Below are 20749 nucleotides of genomic sequence, written 5' to 3' on the forward strand. Positions count from 1 at the left end.
GAGGGCAGTGGGAGGTGGGACCTGTCCTAGGAGACCTGAGGTCTAAGGTCACCACCAGATGCCCGCCTGCCGGCTTCTCTCGCTCTATTGAAGAGGAGCAGGGGTGATCTCAACCGCCAGCATCCCTGGTGGGCTGAAGCTGTGCTGGGGCAGTGATGAAGAAGGTGACAAGTGACAACATCCTGTCCATGCTGCTGATCACCTTCACCTGCCCTTCACCCTCAGTCTGGTCTCCCACTGCCCCACCCACCTTTAGCCACCAACCTAGCTGGGGCAATACATCCACCGTACATCTTCTCTACAGTGCCATTCCTTGAGCGTGTCATGCTGCTGCTGCTGCTAAGTCACCTCAGTCGTGTCCGATTCTGTGCAACCCCATAGACAGCAGCCCACCAGGCTCCCCCGTCCCTGGGATTCTCCAGGCAAGAACACTGGAGTGGGTTGCCATTTCCTTCTCCAATGCATGAAAGTGGAAAGGGAAGGTGAAGTTGCTCAGTCGTGTCCAACTTAGCGACCCCATGGACTGCAGCCTACCAGGCTCCTCCGTCCATGGGATTTTCCAGGGAAGAGTACTGGAGTGGGTTGCCAACTTGGAAAAAGTCCAGTTGAATTCCTAGAAAATGCATGTGAGAAACACAGACCTATATTACCATATTTTACCATGGTGGGCAAGTTGTGTCCTTACAGTCTGGGGAGTGATACTGTTACATGCCTTGTGTAGTCATAAAATGGAAGCTCTGAATGCAGAAGCTGTCTGCTCATCCTGACAGCATCCGTGTTTGGCAAGAGAGTTGCATAGCATGCATCAAACTCAGTTTTCTTGGAGCAGAAGAAAATGTTAAAAGCATCAACTGAGTTAACACAGTCAAAAGTTAACACTGTCAACTTGAGGGGCACGTTTCTATAATTGAAAAGGAAACAAAAGAATACTTTCAAAGTTGGGGAGGAAAAAAAATTAGATGCTCTTTCTGAGCTGATACCTTTATCAGCTAGCCGTTGTTTGCATGGAGTCAAACCAGGAGTCAACTCCATGAAAAGGTGGCACAGCTGTGTGGATGTGGATGGAGTTTTAGTCCTGGAGCCTGGCTGTTGCCAGTCTGGCTGCCTTTGCCTATAGAATAGAGCCCATCAAGACACCAAGAATGTTTTCTATAAGGCAATCCAGAAACAGATTAAAGAAAAAATTGATAACATTTTCCAAGCTTTATTAGATTTTGCACACAAAGGTGGGTGTCCTTTGACAGATGATGAAATAGCAGGGGACCTTGTTGGCCGGCTCTTGGCAAAGCAAGATACATTCTTGGCTTCTGGCATCTGGATGGGCTTCCTTTTAGCCAGAGACAAAACAAGAAAAACCAAGGATCTGCCTCCTTTAGCTTATGATCAGCTCAAGGATCTAAGTTTATTTGATCACTGTATAAAAGAAACATCAAGAGTTAGACCTCCTATAATGACCATGATAAGAATGGACTTTCCTGACATCAGACATGTGTCTCTTCCACTGTCAGTCAGAGACTAAAAGACCCATAGGTATTTAATGCTTTTCTGTTACTAAAGAATTATTATAATCTGTTTCAGAGAGTTGTCTAATTCTGTTTCATAAGACATTCTGCAAGAGGTTAAAATATTTGCATTTTTAAATTTTTATGTGTTTTCACATTCAGCGTAGCTAAGGAGGAACTTGGGAAAATAATGTTAATAATTAGCTCCTCCGATTCATTTTTTGTATTTGAATTTTCTAAAGTTATGCCCCTTAAAAGTTTAGCTAGTAGATATCTGTGGTATTCAGGGCACTGACTTGCACAGCCCTTGGGGCACGTGGAACACAGTTCAGAGTTCCTTAAACACTAGTGTACTTTGAGATATATTTCAAAGATTCAGATTATTTTTATCATAAGTCTGCATGCTGCTATTTAGACACAATTAAATGCACAGTATAATTAATGTACTGTGATCATTTTACCACTCTTTAGATAATATTGCACAGCCTAGTTACAGTGCGAGGAATTCAATTTGAGCCTGTGTTTGCAAGATGGTGATGTGGTCCCTGTGAGAAATTTCTAGCGTTGGTCTTGACTTACTAAGAAGGTGTAATTTTTCTTTGATTTGTTAGGAGGTATCTAATAACGTGTGTCCCGATTTGTTGCTCGATGTAGTTTGTTATTGTTGTGCAATGTTATTTTTGTAATGTTAATGAATTTAAATAATTAATTGGAAAGTTAGGGGCAAAAACTGACCCCTAGGTAGAAAGTCTAGATGTTAGTTTTGACAGGACAGCCCAGCAGCAGGAGAGAAGGTTTTCTCTCTTCTGGGCTGGGTGTATCACCCGGTGTTCCTGTATCAGGGCAACTTTTAAAGTGAAAGTGAAAGTGTAAGTCACTCAGTCGTGTCCCCACTTGTGACCCCATGGACAGTGGTCTCCCAGGCTCCTCTGTCCATGGAATTCTCCAGGTAAGATTACTGGACTGGGTTGTCATGCCCTCCTCCACGGGATCTTCCCCACCCAGGGGTTGAACCCATGTCTCTTATTCTCCTGCATTGGCAGGAGACTTTACCACTAGCACCATATCGGCGAAAATTTTGCCTGTGTTCAAATGAATACAATTTGGCCCACGGTGCTTTGTTTATATGGATTTGATCTGATTGATGAATATTTACCCTCTGTGAAGAGTATGTCCATGATTCACCTTCCCAAAAACCCAGTTGTCAATACAAAGATAAAAATGAAAAAGGTTGCAAGGAACTAATATGTGAAACACCACTGTAAGTTGCAAAAGCATTTAAAGAGAATGAAGTTTACGAATTAACTCTGTGTAAGCAGTGTGTGATTTAAAAAGACAGCAGCTTAACTTAATGATTTTTATTTTTTTGTTAACTGAATAGTTCCTTCAAACTGTTGACCCTGGATAGTTCTCCTGAGAAGGGTGTATGCCTGAGTCCGTATCTATGGTAACTGGGAAATTGGATAACAGTTTTTTTTTTCTTTTTTTTTAAAAGGGAGTCTGGGCATCTGATATACCAGAGCATGCAATTATGAGCTGAGAACCCACATATATTATTGAATCATTTCCTTGTAGCAGCTCTTGCACATCAATCATAGGAATGTGGGCAGCTAAAGGCTCATGAAGAGAGGCCATAGGAGAGCAACAAAGTGATTGAGGGTTTTTTTAAAAATAGGTCTCGTGGGCTGAAATTGGAAAGGATTTATCTCAGAAAAGAAGCAGAAAAGAACTTATTCACTGTCTTCAAGTATATGAAGGATTATTAAACAGTCCATCTTTAGGATGTACTGAACAGGGTTTTGTTTTCATCTCTACTGAGGAGAGAATAAAAGGAAATGAATGAAGCTGGAGGAGACTTGGATTAAATATAAATGTTCTTTATAATAAGCACTCAGAATTGGGAACATTTTAGAATTGCTCACCATGAAAGTCTTTACAATAGGATAAGCATTAACCTATTAAAGATGGCCATCCCTCTAAGAATCATGTCCAAGACTTCAAGTATGAGAAAACTACAAGACTTGGGAAAATGGGATGTGAAGGTAGTCGTTCCTCCTGAGATAGACAGATGGACAGACACCAACACACATGCTCTCACACACACTTTAAAATGCCATTATTTAAAAACTCCCAGAATTAAAGTAAAGCTCCATAACTTTGCTTTAAAATACGCATGTTTCTCAAATGAACATCATCAAGTGTCTTTGGGAGCAGAGTGGATTATAAAAGAGTAACTATGTAAATAATAACCAGGCTTTTTTCATTGTAAAATATTAAAGATCTTGGTTTTTTTGTTTTTTTTTTTAAGTTAGTAAGTTAAAAATCAAGGCAAATTTAGATAGAGCACAAATCTGAATGTTTATCAGAAGCACGTGGGAAATTCCCCTGTGGTCCAGTGGTTATGACTCTACCCACTCACTGCCAAGAGCCTGGGTTCAATCCCTGATTGGGGAACTAAGATCCCACAAGCCATACAACCAACAAATGATTTTTTTTTTTTTTTAAAGAAAGAAGAAGCACATGTACTCTTAGGCTCCAAGATAAATGATGGAAATGGACAGATAGCAAAAGAAAAATGTTGTCTGTTTATGATTAACTGGGGAGGACTTCGTTTTGTTTTCCTGAAGATGAACTGCTTATTTAGTGCCTCAGGGAACTTGGGGCTAATGTTGAGTAAAGTGTGGCAGGGACCCTGAAAAGCAGACGATAACCTCCCTTTTCAGAGGGCAGCTGTTTTGCTCATACAGGAAGAATAATGCACTTCTGGAAAGGAAGAGCATGCTAGTATGTCACTTAAGTGTATTATAGAGATTAGAGCATATCAATCCCCCTAATACACTACAAAGATTAAAATAATATTAAGTGCCTGAATAGCAGAAGTTCAGATGTCCAGAACTGATGTGAACTTTGAGCTCTCTGAAACCACACGGGTGATAATCATGTGTGTATGTTAGTCACTGAGTTGTGTCCGACTCTTTGCGGCCCCGTGGACTGTAGTCTGCCAAGTGCCTCTGTCCACGGAGTTCTCCAGGCAAGAATACTGGAATGGCTAGCCATTCCATTCTCCAGGAGATCTTCCCAACCCAGGGATCAAACCCACGTCTCCAGCATTGGCAGACGGATTCTTTCCCATCTGAGTCACCAGGGAAGCCCGATGATACCATCATAATAAGTATATTATTATTGCAAAGGGTGCAGTGTGTTAAGCTTGCTGTGTTATCTTACTTTTTCTAATAATAGTCCTGTGAGACAGTTTATTGTCATCACGTTTTCCATGTGAAGGAACTGAAGCACAGGGAGGTTAAGCTATTTGGGAACCCTTACTTGTTAATATTGTCTGCCTTACCCAGTCCATTTCCTGTCACAAGTGTGCACAGAGAAAAATTTCAAAGTAGAAATAAGGCTTTGGAAGTTTGCTTTTTTTCTAGTAGAATGGCTTTGCTACATCCACATAGCTCCAGTGGTAAAGGACGGTCCTGGTACCATCTCCTGGGCTATTAAGTCATATTGTTTCTGTTCTTTGATGTCTTGATTCGTGGACCGTGATTTGATCAATATCTTAAATTTGTACCTAAAAACCACTTTATAACAGAATTTTAATGCAGCGACAACTTAATTGTATCATGCAGATAGCTAAATTTCTACCTGTTTTTAGGAAAACAACTAGAACTTCTCACATTGCCATTCAGAAAGCTTGTTCATCTACTTCTGCTAGGTTGCTGCTGCTGCTGCTAAGTCGCTTCAGTCGTGTCCGACTCTGTGTGACCCCATAGACGGCAGCCCACCAGGCTCCACCGGCCCTGGGATTCTCCAGGCAAGAACACTGGAGTGGGTTGCCATTTCCTTCTCCAATACACGAAAGTGAAAAGTGAAAGTGAAGCCGCTCAGTCGTGCCTGACTCTGCTAGGTTACCTTGGTTAATTTTCTGTAATACCTCATTTGTCAAACTTTAAATGTCTCTAAACATATTGTTCTCTCATCCAGAGGATCCCAAATAAATCCTGTAACATTTGTTAGATGATAACATTGAACTGAACTCGAGGCAGTCAGGACAAGCAAGCAATTTTTAAAAATCACTCTCCGGCTTCCACGTGTTTTACTAAAATATCCCAAGTCTACACCTTGTGTGTTCTACAAGGAGAGGTAATCCAGAGGCCAGACTACAGACAAGTTCTGTTATCAGACTTCCAGTTAAATTGAGAAAGATGAGTCTTGATGTTGGAGGGTGTTGGAGAAGGAAAATCAAGGTTCTTTTTGGAATACAGAATACAAGGAGTCTGTTGTGTCTCTTGGTTTGATTTAGATGAAAACCTTCAAGACAGAGCTTGTATCTTCTTTCTGTTTGGGGACTTTTGGCTTTGGCTGGCACTTGGTCACCAACAACAGTATGAAGATGGTGCCCAAAGTATTCTTCTGCTGCTTGGTAGACAGTCTGGGCCATTATTTCCGTTTCAGTCTTCTGTTTTCTCTTGTTGCAGCTCAAGGAGTATGAGGCCCAGCACCGGCAGTCCACTGCCTTGGATCCTGCCGACTGGCCGGACGGTTCTTACCCAACATTTGAAGGCTCATCAAACTGCAATGTAAGTTTACTGTCTCATTGAGCATCTTAACTGCTTCTACTAAAAAGGGACAGCCTCCACCATTTCAGCCTTTGGGCTTCTTTTTGCGATTACCACCTCCCACCTGGATCTGAAAAGAGGCGTCTCTTCTGAGGTGTTATTCTTTTCTTTACCTGATAATCTGCAGTTGGAATAGTACTGTTCATGCTGGTTGGTTCATGCTGCTTTATTATGGTCAAGTACAACTTAAAATTTACCATTATAAGCATTTTAAGTGTTCAATTCAGTAGCACTAGGTACATACACTTTGCTGTACAACCATCTCCTCAACCCACTTCCTGAACTTTTTCATTATCTGACACAGATATTCCATAACTCTTAAACAGTAACTCTCCATTCTCACCCCACCTTCTCCAAACTCCTGGCAGCCACATTTTACTTCCCATCTCTATGAATATGACTAGTCTAGGTACTTACAAAGTGCCTATAGAAGTGAACTCATACAATGGTTGTCCTCCTGTGTCTGGTTTATTTCACTTAGCCCCATGTTTTCTAGACTCATCCCTATTACAACTATACTAGAACTTCATTCCTTTCTATGGATGATCAATATTTCCACTGCACATGGATACCACTTTTGTCTAATTTCTCTGTTTAACTTTCTGAGGCGATGCTGTTCCGTTTTCCACAGCAGCTACACCATTTCACGCTCTTGACAGCTACATGGAGGTTCTAATTTCTCTGCTTCCTCACCAACACTTTTGATTCCCCCCCAGCCATTCCAAATGGGTATAGAATGATATCTCATTGTGGTTTAGATTTGATTTCCCTAGGGTCTAAGATTTGGTTTCTCTAATGTTTAAGCATCCTTTTTTATGTGCTTGACCATTTTAATATATTCTTTATAGAAGTGTTTATCAAGTTATTTGCCCATTCTTCAATTGTGTTTTTGTTCTGTTGGTTGTTGAGTTGTAAGAGTTCTTTATATATTCTGAATATTAATCCCTTATATGGTACATAACTTGTAAATATTCTTTCCCATTCTATGAGTTGCCTTTTCACTCTTTTTCTTGGCCATGCCTCGTGGCATGTGGGATCTTAGTTCCCTGACCAGGGATATAACTCGTGCAGACTACCAGGAAAGTCCCACCTTTTTACTCTCTTGATAATGTCCTTGGAGGTATTAAAGTTTTAAATTTTAAAATCTAATTTGCATTTGCTTTTGGTATCATATCCAAGAAATCATTGCCAAATAATTGTGGTAAAGATTTTCTTTTAAGAGTTTACAGTTTTAGCTCTTAAGTTTAGGTCTATGACCCATTTTAGGTTACTGTTGGTATATGATAGAACATATGCATCCAACTTCACTGTTTTGTGGTAGATTCCTTGTTTTCCCAGAACCATTTGTTGAAAAGACTGTCCTTTCTTCATTGAATGGTTTTAGTACCCTTTTTGAAAATTAATTGACTGTATATGTAAGGGTTTATTTCTGGGCTCTCGTATTTTATTCATTGGTTCGTATGTCTGTCCTTTTTGATTAATGTTGCTTTGTAGAAAGGTTTGAAATTGGGATATGTAAGCCTTCCAACTTGGCTCTTTTTCAGACTGTTTTAGCTATTAAAATCCCTGGAGATTCCATATGAGTTTTAGGCTGGATTTTTCTATTTCTGCAAAAAGAAGCATGAGATTTTGATAGGGCTTGCCTTGGATCTGTAGATCAGTTTGGGTAGTATTGTCATCTTAACAATATGAAGTCTTCCAATCCATGAAACAGGCTATCCTTCCATTTATTTACATCTTATTGGTCTTTCAGCATTGTTTTGTGGTTTTCAGTATTAAAGTCTTGCCTCCTTAGTTAAGTTTAAGTATTTTATTCTTATTGTTATTTTTACATATGATAACATTAATTTTCTTTTCAAAATGTTCATTATCAGTATGTAAAGATGGAACTGACTTTCATACATTAATTTTGTACTCTGCAACTTTGTGGAATTTCGCTATTATCTCCAGTAGAGTGTGTCTGTGCCTGTGTATAATCTTTAGTGTTTTCTGCATGTAAGACCATGTCACCCAAGAACAGAGGCAATTTCATTTCTTCTCTTCCAGTTTTGATGCCTTTTATTATTCATTTTAAAGTGACCAAAACAGTACTTCCCAAGAGTTCCACCAAGATCATAGGAATTAGAGTTCCAGAGTTTCAAATAGACATTTCATGGTGTGATCATCAAACTTTATGACATGAAAATGAAGGGAGTTCGCTTTTTTTCATCTCTTACACAATGATTTTGTTTATTAGGACATTTCTTCCTTAAATTCTGGAAACAACTCTGCCTCCATGTTTTCAGTCTCTTGTTTCCTCTTGTTAATGCTCCATACAGCCAGTCATCTTTCCAAAATATACGCCTTTTCTTACATTCCTATGTTTCACAAAAGGCTGAGGAGCTTCCCAGGTGGTGCAATGGTAGAGAATCTGCCTGCTAATGCAGGAGACATGGATTCGATCCCTGGGTTGGGAAGAACCCCTGGAGGAGGAAGTGGCAACCCATTCCAGTATTTTTGCCTGAAAAATTCCATGGACAGAGGAGCCTGGCAGGCTACAGTCCACCGAGTCACAAAAAGTCGGACACGACTGAGTGACTAAGCTTGCATGCATGCACAAAAGGCTGATGGTTTTCCAGTTTTACAAGATAAATTTCAAAATTTTTGGCAGACTCAAGACCCTATGTGATCTGGCTTTAATCAGTTTCTCTACTCCCATCTTTCATCCTTTGCCCTAACAGCCTCTACTCCATCCACACTGGAGCCTGCATGCGTTACTGATCAGAACTTGTATTTTCATGCTCTCTGCTTTAATTTGTGCATTTCCTGAAAGGTCTTCCTCCATATTTTCCAGATAAAAATCCATGCCTCCTTCAAGGTGACGTCCAGCTGCCACCTCCTCTGAAACTTTAGCATCCTCGAGTATATTTTCATAGCTTTGTGTTCGGCACTTTGTTAAATTAGCTTGCAACACAAAACCTAACAGGTGTCCTGGAGTATCTGAATTAATTGTCTATCAACCTCCTTGAGGTTGAAATTATGAGCTCCTTGAGCAAGAAAGGCATGCCTAGCACAGTGTTCAGCTCCTATAGCCTGTTTGAGAAATATTTAGTGCACAAGCTTGTATTTGAGTGGTCATTCTTCTTGGCTGCTTTTAAGAGCTTGTTTTATGTCTTCCAACTACAGACTCAGTCTTTATACTTGCTTTGCATTTAAGTAACAAATGATGGCATATCTATAGTAAATATAACCCTCCCACTATCTTCTTGTCCCTGATTTCCTAAATCAAGCACCAGATTCCATTGCAACTAAAGCAAACAAATAGACAAACAAAAGGCTCACAGAGTTATTCATTTGAAAACACTGCATGTTATGGTGTTGTGTGCAAGGTTCTGAGACTTTACCATTTATAATAATAAATGTGTCATATGTTAGCCAGCAGCATGTCCTAGGACTATGAGGTCATCAAAGGAACCATATCTGTGGTTTTCAATGCATCGTTTTGGGTCTCTTATCCTCTAGTTCTAAAGACTAACAAAATATAAATGTAAATCATGAATCCAAAGAATCATGAAGAATAAATACTGTAACTTGGGACTCTTTGTGATTCAGACCCAACTCGAAGGAGAGAGATCACAAAGCCCCAGTCATCCCTAGTGGGTCCTTTGGTGTCCGTCTCACTGGGTACTGTCCTGATTAATAGCATCTGCATCAAGGGAGAGGTTATAAGACTTTATCCATTCAGAGAAACAGGACAGTGGTAGAACCTCACATAGTTAGATGGCAAGGAGAGAGGCTTGTCTCATTTAGGGAAAAGTTACTATAAAACCAGTTGCTGAGAAAGCATTATATTAAGTATTGGTTTGTTGAGCCCCTTTCAGAGGGTAAATCACAACCATCACCTTGACATCAGCTGTCAGAATGAAACGGGCACTTCTTAAACGGGTGCTCTCTGGCGCATTTGTTTGTTCACTTCGGTGACATTTGTGGAGCACTTGGATGTGCCACTTTGTGCTACGTGTTCAGGTTGCAAAGGTGAAAGGGGAGACTCTGCCGCCGTAGTGTTTACGATGCAGAAGTTAAAACCCCCTCACTCCTGCTCACAGAGATTCATGCACACACTTAGTTATCATTTCCTCAGCAAACTGTTTCTTCATAGACGGCTCAAAAATAAGCTCAGCCTTTCCCAGTTGGACGGAGGGCCAGCGATACCATATGCTCCCTCCACTTTCAGCACAATTTCCCAGAAGCTCTAGAATGTCTTACAGTCCTGGGACGTTCCTGGCGGTCCAGTGGTTAAGACTGACGGCTCGCAGTGCAGGAGTCACACGTTCCATCCCTGGTCAGGGACCTAAGATTCCCCCATGCCCTGTGGCATGGCTAAAAACAAACAAACAAAAAAACAGAATGCCTGGCCTTTGTTACTGAAAGATGTTGGCGAATGAAGACAGTCTATTCAGCATTGGAGAGAGTTTTCTGAAGAGAGGCTGTCTACCCCGTGTACTTTGCTAGCTGTCTCTGTGCGAACAACCCACACCATGTTCAGTCACACCGTTCATTACTGTGCCCGACCACCATTGGCAGTGGTTTGCTTGTACTTGATGGTAATCCCGATGTGTGTGACACTTGCCCCTCTTAACCTGACTTTAGTCTGTCCTGTGTTTTCCTGGAGACTCAGCAAGAAACTCCATCCAAAATACTGCTTCTCACTGATGCTCCATTTGCCTGATAGCAAGTAATTAATTTCAGATAATTCCCACTGTGTACTACTCCAGCTGCCTTGGGTTCAGGGCTTTGATTATCTTTTGTGTGAGGGCCAGGGCTTATACTGAGATGTAAATAGCCCACTGGCCCTAGTCAGGAATGCCCAGGCCATGAAAGTTTCAGAGATCATAAGGTCTTTGTCACCAGACCTCAATGCCTATATTGATGCCTGTCATGCTTTAAGATTTCATTTGCGTTGATTCATAGGTTCCCCCACCCCCAGAACTGGCAGTCGATAATTGCATGTTGTTTCACAATAAATCCATATGCACATTCTTGGTTTCCAAGAGTATGAAGTACTAAAGATAGTTACCAGGGGAAGTGAAAAATAGCTTTCTCTTTGCCAGAGGGGAATCTGTTCTCTGCTGTTATTCATTAATAACAAACTTCTGTTGTGAGTGTCAGAGTTTTTAAAAAGAGTTTCTGGTTGAGAACTTAACGGGATCCCTTGTTAATCATCTGAATGTGTATTTTAATATTTTTCATTTTATTTTAGTAACTTGTGTTTTCCTTTACCTCCTGCAGGAGGAAGGTTGTAAGAGTTCTCATTTTAAGCTTTCACCTTTCTGTGTTGAGGTTCAGTTTGCCTTCTGATTAAGAAAATGTTTAAAGGAATTTATGCTCTCTGTCTTTCTGGGATTTCAAGCTTTTTACTCAAGGCATGAGTGAGTGAGTGAATGAAGTCGCTCAGTCATGTCCGACTCTTTGCAACCCCATGGACTAGCCTACCAGGCTCCTCCCTCCATGGGATTCTCCAGGCAAGAATACTGGAGTGGGTTGCCATTTCCTTCTCCATTACTCAAGGCATACATTTTAGTAAATCATAGTGTTTGTTTTTACAAAATTGGTAGGTAAGAGTTGGTGATCTGTGCCTGAAATTCTTGCAGTGAAATCTCTTTTCAAAAAATTTGTAATTGTCAATTATTTGATTATGATGCTATTCAGCTTATTTTAAAAAATACAATGTATATGGAAATATTAAAGCACCAGCAAGGGAAATAAAGCACAGAGCTCTTAGAGTCCATTGCAAGCATCTATTTTAGTCCTGTTTAGTTGTTTCACTTTATACAAACTGTGTTCCCGAAAAACTTGGAATTATGTTTTTGAATCTGGAGTTCCTTGTGAGGATGAAGCAATTCTGGTGAAATGTTTTGTGAAGTTGAGTTATTTTGTAAAGCAAGTCATCGTTTCATAATTGATAACTTTTTACATTTGGGGGAATTTAGAGTTGGGAAATATTTGTGCAAGGAGAGCTATGTTATCACTGTGGAGTTATAATAATACCTTACATCCGTATGTGCATCTCCGCATAGCCTTTCATTCCATTTCTGAATATAGCTTTGCCAGGAACCTGGGGAGCCATGTGGCTGAACTGTGTCCAGATTTCGGGTAACGGAGACACAACATCAAGTGGTCATTTCTTTCACTTTTTACAAAGCACTATTTTAAGTGTTTCCTTGATTAAGGACTTTCAAGGTCACAACTAAAATATCCCTGTAGTGTTGGCCTGATACAAAATTGTTAAATCTTTTGGGGGCTTTCTAAAATTATAAACCATAACCTTGGCTCTCACCCCTAGATGGCTTTTACTAAGGTTTTTCAGAGTCATTTCACCTGCCTCAATGACAGCCATTGTCTTCCAGACAGAACATTCAGGTCTGTTGTTATGCATGAAGAGATAGCTAGCTTTAGTCTAGTCTAGAACTTGATAAAAGATAATGTGCTGAAAGCCAGGAGAACATTCCACAAAGTTAACTTTTTTAGTGCTTCTTAGGGGCAAATGCCTTAATTTCTATTATGGCCAAAGAAAAGGGCCACTTAGTACAGAATGCAGTTTAATCACTTAATATAGAATGCAGTCAGAGAACAGAGATCATGCTCTGGGGGTGTCTCTCAACAGGCAGAATGATGCTTCTGCTTGTCCAAGAGGCTTCTATAAATCCAAGGTGCACTTTTTAGAGTCTAAGACTCTGGGTGGAACCAGATTTTTTAAAAGAGGGCTAAATAACAAAATTCTTGAGTATAACTGATGAAATGAAAATGATTCTTATTTTGAATATGTTTCTTTTATTAGGGTGAACTTCTAGACAAAGTCCACAAGTTAAAATTTATCAGAAATTTTAGTTTTGTTTTTATATTACAAAGGTATCAAAAGAAAATAGAAATGAGTGTTAATAGATTTGTTGTTTGGGGAAATCCAATTCCCAAAGAAGACCTTTTTTAATGACAATACATGATGAGTTTACAGGGTTGTCTCCCACCTATAGATAGTACCAGTGTTTTTAAAGAACACAATTTTCATTTTTTTGCTAACTTTGAGTAAATATTTATTGAATGCATAAACTGTGAAGATTCAAACAGACCTAGTTTTAGAGTTGACATTGTAGGTCCAGTAAACGTATCTTTATGAAAACGTTTGACCTTCTTTCTACTGTCATTTTGCTCTTAAATTATGGTGGTTCAGTCGGTAAAGAATCTGTCTGCAATGCAGGAGATCCTGGTTCAATCCCTGGGTTGGGAAGATCCCCTGGAGAAGGAAATGGCAACCTGCTCCAGTATGTTTGCTGGGAAATCCCATGGACAGAGGAGCCTGGCCAGGCTACAGTCTATGGGGTCACAAGAGTCGGACATGATTTAGTGACTAAACCTACCTACCTACCTTGAGAGAATAGATTCCAAGCATAAAAATAACTTAGATTTCTAAATGTTAGTTGTTATTGTTTGCTTTTAATGGTATTAAAATTTTTTCTTTTAGTCTCTTTTCCTAGAGGATTTGTTTTTTCATAACTTAATCTATGGATTTTAGCTTAAAAGGATTCTAATTGGCAGTTAAGTTTTGATTTGTGGCTAGAAAATGGTTCTGCTTGTTGTAACTTTAACACTTATACTCGCTAGGCTTAAATACAGGATGGTTGGATGTCCACTTTGGATCTTTGTTTCTTGAACAGAAGAGCTTTACTCAACTTGTTTGACTTCTGATTTGACCAGGAGAAAGAAGAAAAGTTTGACCTAGCCTTAATTTGCCAGAGGGCTTTTGTACCCTTGGGACTGCATGTTTATGCCATGCCGTGTTACACTGTGCCCGCCCTGGCACCACCCCCCCCCAAAAAAATTAACACTTTTCTAAATCTTGCTGAATAGCTTTTATTGATTCTGGTCTTTTAATGCACACTTGAAGTCTTGAGATAACTATTCAGACTTTTATGGATACCTTCTATAAATTTCCTTTGTATTTGGCTGGGTGGGAAGAAGAAATATTCCTCAATTTTAACAGACGTGATTTTGCAACTGAAATGATAGTACAATAGAGACTTATTAAAATTCTCTTTAGAAGAGTGGAAGAAATGATTCTTTAGACCTGTAGTTTATGGTGAGACAGAGATAAAATCAGTCTGTTGAAATAACATGTAACAAAGTCTGTGAGAAACATGAGCTTTGTTCTCATTGGACGTAAGCTGACCAAGAACCATGGCTTAGATGACTTCTTGTCATTTATTCCACACCACCCTCTATCCCCAGCCTTCTCCCTGGGAGAAGGGCCAAAGTTTGAGGTATGTGTTTGCTGTGAGTCCTTAAGATCATCATCTTTAAACAGAGTTAGGCAGGAAGGAGGCTCTGGCCTGGGGAAGGCCAGGCATTTGCCCAGCGTGGGCAGGCGAGGGGGCTGGTTAAACTCACAGACGTGAGTCAGACTTTGGGTTCAGATCCCAGCTCTGCCACCTATTAGCTCTGCAAGTTTTTTCATCTTTTTGAGCCTCCAAACCCGAGCCAAGTATATGTACCCGACACGGGTGTCTCAAGTATTAAATGGCACCAAATAAACACCCAGTGAACGCCAGCCTCTATTACTTTGTGTGACGATCGTCTGCCTTTCCATTCGCTGGCATTCTTGAAATGCTTGAGTTCCCGTAAAAGTTTATTTTTGTGTGTGCCATTAACATGGGAGCAGTGCTTATGTTTTTGCATATTATGGCAGATGGCTAGAGTTTTCAGAACAAGCGTAATGTAAATAATGTGTATTTACTTGGTTATGCCTTTACCCAACACATAATCAGTTTATTTTCTGTTTCAGAAGGCATAAGTGTACGTGGGCTGAGTAGCGGCTCTGGTATGATTTCAGTAACACACGTGACCTTAGGATTAGTGTCTGGGAAAAATGATACTTAATTGTTTTGAAATTATCTACGACTGTATAGTGACAGTGAGATGGGCTGATCGAGCATGTGGTTGTGTGCTCATCAACCTGTTATGTTGGGGGCTGCTCTTACTGCAGGCCCAGAAATCATTGGGAATTTGGCTCTTTGCACCTGGCAAACTAGGGCTTCCCTGGTGGCTCAATGATAAAGAATCTGGCTACTAATGCATGAGATGTGGGTTTGATCCTGGGTTGGGAAGATCCCTTGGAGAAGGACATGGCAACCCACTCTAGTATTCTTGCCTGGAAAATCCCACGGACAGAGGAGCCGGGTGGGCTGCAGTCCTTGGGGTCACAGAAGAGTCACACAGGACTGAGCGACTAAATGACAACAACCTGGCAAACGAGCCAGGAACATCTCTATCTTCACTGGTTTGTACGGTCACAGGGAGCTGAGGGTCCTGCCTGCAGACCCTCCTCAACACATCAGAGATCACACGAACAAAAGCAAACAATGACAAAATATCCAGACACAACGTAATCTGAGGATTATGTAACCTATTGTTAGCATTTTAAAAATTTAAGAGTTTGGAGGCACATTCTGGTCTGTTTTGACTTTTCTTTTTTAAGATTTTCCTTTCATCCTCAGCTTCATCTTTATTTACTTTTTTTTTTTTTTTTTCAATTTAAAAAAATGTTGGCTGCACTGTGCAGCTTATGAGATCTTAGTTCCCTGACCAGGGAATGAACCTGGGCCCTTGGCAGTGAGAATAGAGTCGTAACCACTGGACTGCCAGGGAATTCCTTGTTACTTCTTTTATTAGGTCGAGCCATGTGAACTGGAAATATTAGCTTTTAACCTCTAAAAATGGCAGTTTCATCTGTCCAACCTAATGCATAAATACCAGACAAGACATACAACATTTTCCCTGCTAGCCGATTATATCTAAATAGAGATACTTGTGATATAATATGGGTTAAAGATTGGCATTTAGATTTGCATTGCCAATTTCTTATTTTGCTTTTGGGATGAACCTCAAGGAGATTGGGGTAAGAGGATTTTCATTACTTGCTTAATGATATTGTTTCATTCCGTGTTAATTCCTCATTAAATCTTCTGCTCTGATGCCAAATCTTATGATAATGGGTGGGCTGGTGAGAGACCCAAATGCTATCATGGTTCATGAGTCAGATTCAGACTGAGGGTCACTTCCAGCGTAAGCCAACTTACTAAAGTCACAGGCTGCCCATCACTTGTTCAGAGTTCATTTGAACTATAAGTTAACAGTTACCCATTATATCAAAGCTCTTAGAACTGTACTCAGTCACCAAGGGGATTCATTTGGAAAGCAGTATTTTAACACACCAAATTCTAATTCAAATCCCAATCACAAAATGATTTCTATAGAAATATCCCTTTATTCTCTTCTCTGCCCCTGTTTCTCTTTGTACTACAGTTTCTGTCATATCTTGTTGACTGAACTATTACTAGTATAATTCTAATCGCATTGCATAATTAGTTCCTACAAGGACACGTCTTGCCCTGTGCTTTTGACCCAGATGAAAGAATGTAGATGAAAGAATGCCATCGTGAACATTCTTTCCCTCATTCATTGTGCAAACATTATTGAATACCTACGACAGGCCAGTCCCTATCCACAGGGGTTTATATTTGAGAAGAGACAGAGAAGTGGACAGCATGACTGAGGGCTTAATTGGAATATTTCTACTGAGCGTGTGACGTGCACACAGAAACTCCATTAGGCTCAGTGAGGGAGTGTAGAAAGCCCAGAAAAGATGACTGAAGCTCAGCAGTCGCTCACCAGGAGAAGGAAGAGAACTGTGTCAGGTAGAGGGAGCAGCAAGGCCAGGGGCTTAGGTGAGTGAGTGAAGGTCACTCGGTCATGTCCGACTCTTTGCGACTCCATGGGCTGTAGCCTGCCTAACTCCTCTGTCCTGGAATTCTCCAGGCCAGAATTACTGGAGTGGATATCTCTTCCCTTCTCCAGGGGATCTTCTCAACCCAGGGGTTGAACCAGGGTCTCCTGGATTGCAGGTGAATTCTCTACCAGCTGAGCTACCAGGGAAGCCCTGGGCTTAGGTGAATAGGTGGGCAAATCTTCACACTTGGATCATATCAGAAAATGGATTAAAATAATTTGATTTGATTGTTTAGTTGTTGAGTCATATGCAACTCTTTTGCAACCTTGCAGGTTGTAGCCTGCCAGGCTTGTCTTTCCATGGGATTTCCCAGGCAAGAGTACTGGAAATGGTTGCTATTTCCTTCTCCAGGGGATCTTCCCAACCCAGGGATCAAACCCTCATCTCCTGCATTGGCAGGCGGATTCTTTACCATGAGACACCTTTAAAATAATATAGATTTTCCTATCGAAATTTTTACTTCCACGGTATTGATTCTATTCTTTGCTCATTCTTATTAATATTTACAAGTTGGTTCTGTGATAGGTTGTTTGGTCTGCATTTCCTTATGACTGCAATTTTTTTAAATTGAAGTATAGTTAATTTACAACACTATGGTAGTTTTAGGTGTACAGTGAAGTGATTGCATTTCTCACACATACTCACATATTCCTCTTCAGATTCTTTTCCACTATAGGTTATTACAAGATCTTGCAATATAGATTACAATATAGTTACCTGTGCTATATAGTCCTTGTGGTCTATCTGTTTTATACATACTAGTGTGTATATGTCGATCTCAAATTCTTAATTTATTTCCTCACCTCTTTCTCCTTTGGTAACAATAAGTTTGTTTTCTATGTTTATGAGTCTATTTCTGTTATATAAATAAGTTCATTTGTATCTTTTTTAAATTCTACATATAAGTGATACCATATGATATTTATCTTTTTTCTGATTTACTTCATTCAGTATGATAATCTCTGCACCCATCTGTGTTGCTGCAAATGGCATTATTTCATTCTTTTTTATGACTGCATAGTATTCCATTGTGTGTGTGTGTGTGTGTGTGTGTGTGTGTACACACACATATGTACATACATACATACATACATACATGCCACATCTTTATCTGTTCCTCTGTCAACGAACATTTAGGTTGCTTCCATGTATGACTGCAGTTTTAAAATTCATATCATTATGTTTTGCATCTTGTCTTTGAGGCCTCATTTAATTGAATTCATATTCTTCCTAAACTATTTATAACGAGAAGCAAGTGTTGAGGCTTTCTTCCTGCTCCTTGAGTTTCGTGTTCTTCTGATAGAGAGATGGGGATCAAGAATACAATCACTGTGTTGGCCCATGCCTTTTCTGTCTCTCTCTTTCCCCTCCTTGTTACAGTTTGGGTCGTTTCATGCATTTCTTTTCATTTTGATCATGCGTGGGTAGTTCAGGTCACATTTTCTATTTGTTCTGATATAATGAGGATCACTTTTTGACCCATTTGCCATACTGCCAGATGATGCGGTGTTTTCTTTATTTATTTTGTGATCCGTTCATGTTTGTTGTTGCTGTGTGTGTGTGTGTGCCAAGTCACTCAGTCATGTTCGACTCTTTGTGACACTATGGACTGTAGCCCGCCAGGCTTCTCTGTCCGTGGGATTCTCCAGGCAGGAATATTGGAGTGGATTGCCACTTCCTTTTCCAGGAATCTTCCTGACCCAGGGATTGAGCCCTTATCTCCTGTATCTTCTCATTGGCAGGCGGGTTCTTTACCACTAGTGCCACCTGGGAAGCCCCTGTTGTTGCTATAGCCTAATGTAAGAGCCCGAGGAGGGGGAAACCAAACTGAGCTGGAATGTGGTCTTCACTGGGATACCTGGGCTCAGACTTCCTCCTGCTAAGAGTTTGCTAAACGTTCTGCATCACTGTTCACATTGCTTGCTTAAGGTTGGAGGAATGGGTCTGCCAGAGCCAGCCTGCTTTTAATTCATTCCTCTCATCCCTGGTGAATTTCTAGAGGCTTCTTTCCAATCAAGACCAGCTTTACACTTGACTTTCCATCTTTTCACTCATTCCTCTCCTGAAGCGGTTTCTGCTGCTCCTAGAGCAGAAGATAGAGAGGGCCACACACTTTACTTCCTTTTCTGTGTCTTCAGAAATTTGTTTCTTAACTTGATCATGTAGTTCTGAAGTTTAATATGTTAGGTTATGTATCTTTGGATGCTCTTGGTGTAGAAATTTTGCCAGTTTTTAGTAATTGTGTTTTTTAGGGCGCTGTTCATTTTGTTACTTGTTGTGGGAAGAATATTCTGTGATTTAGCTTTCAGCAGTCATCATGACCTGATTGTTTTGCCAGTTAGATGACCACAAACAACCTTTCTAGCTCTAACTGATTCATTTTCTAAGGATTCAGCCAAGATTTCTTCTGTTTGGAAGTAAATTTGCTTATTATTTATTCAACAAACATAAGGAGAAGTATGTTAAGGTCATAGATCACGACTCTGGGAGGCACCGTAGGCCCACCTGCCTCCATCTTCAACAGATGCCCATGCCGATTGGTGGCCTAAGTTTTGGGTCAGAGGAAAGAACTTGGTGTCTGCACCTTCCCTCCGTTGCCATGCAGGCTCCACCAGTTCTCCATATTTTTACATTGTCATGTGCCTAGTCAAGGTTGTTTAGCAGCCCTGTCCAAGAAGGCATCATGCCTGATCCATGAATCAGTCCATCTAAGATGCCATAAAAGCAATGTGACTTTGCAAACACCACCCAGTCCCTTGGGAGACTTACCGCTTCTGGGATGAAAACTTCCATCAGCTCTAGAAACTAGAGCCTCAAACGCCTATGTAATTGCCCTAGTTGGCAGTCTTGCTCGGAATCATCCTTTTTCCATGGCACGGGCTGTGTGAGAATTGAAGGCACTTGGGAATGAGTGGGTTTGGTGTTTGGCTTTAGTCTTTAGTGTGCCTGACACCATGGATGTGTTTTGGGTAACACTCCCCCACTCTTTACAGAGAGAGCTATAGAATTGTTGCCTACTTTCCTGTAACTTTTTCATCTCAACTTCCCTATTTTGTACGACCAGCAGGGGTCTCTGACCTGTGGGCAGGGTGACGTAATCTCAAGCAGTCAAATCTTCCAAAGATTTACAGAATGGAGGGGAAGTCGGTTCCTTTTCCGTCACTTAACATCTCTCTTCCCCCCAACTCCTTTCACGAGAAGGAAACGCATTTTCTCTGCTCCATGGAAACTTGCAGAATCATGATGGGTGAGCTTACTTGTTACTGAAATCTCCCTAGACTTGGCTGTAAGGTTCCTGAGGTCTTATATTTTCTTTCTTCCTTACAGTGAGAGTAGCAACATTATTTGGGGGTAACTAAAAGCAATTTAGAGTTTGTGAGTTTTAAGCAAAAGAAGAGAGTTTATTGGGGATCATAGTATCCCTTCCTTGTTCCTTTGGCTTTATAGTTCATTTTTCAATAGTTTCTTTCAATGAATTAAGTGCTGACAAGCCTTTGCCTCTAGGGGATGGTAACATTACCTCAAATTCTCACATACTTTATACAAATACGAGTATCATGTAATTATCTTCTCCTCCTCTGCCTCCTTCTCCTCCGCCTTCAAATCTGGCGACAACTAGTTAATTTTGAAACTGCCAGAGATTATTTCAGTGTTACACTGCACCTCTGGGAGAAGAATGGAATTTCATCTTTTTTTCCATATGCTGACTAAAATCTCTTCATTTCAGAGGACAATGATGTCACCAGCTAATGAACAAAATATTTCTTGCTAAACAGATGAGTCCTCCCCTGACTCCTTTGTGAAATAAG

At 40.4% G+C, this 20749-nt stretch overlaps 1 protein-coding gene and 1 pseudogene across 3 annotated transcripts in view; both read left to right on the forward strand.

Moving 5' to 3' along the window:
* Window positions 1–20749, forward strand: part of SASH1 (SAM and SH3 domain containing 1) — a 259539-nt gene that overhangs the window by 190875 nt on the left and 47915 nt on the right. For all 3 annotated transcript variants that reach the window (XM_027551788.1, XM_027551789.1, XM_027551787.1), the window contains exon 8: window positions 5981–6082. In XM_027551788.1, the coding sequence (XP_027407589.1) occupies window positions 5981–6082 (102 nt within the window). The remainder of the gene's footprint in view (window positions 1–5980; window positions 6083–20749) is intronic.
* Window positions 156–2381, forward strand: LOC113898860 (annotated as a pseudogene).

The sequence above is a fragment of the Bos indicus x Bos taurus genome, chromosome 9 (genome assembly GCF_003369695.1).
Source record: "Bos indicus x Bos taurus breed Angus x Brahman F1 hybrid chromosome 9, Bos_hybrid_MaternalHap_v2.0, whole genome shotgun sequence".
NCBI classification, from domain to species: Eukaryota; Metazoa; Chordata; class Mammalia; order Artiodactyla; family Bovidae; genus Bos; species Bos indicus x Bos taurus.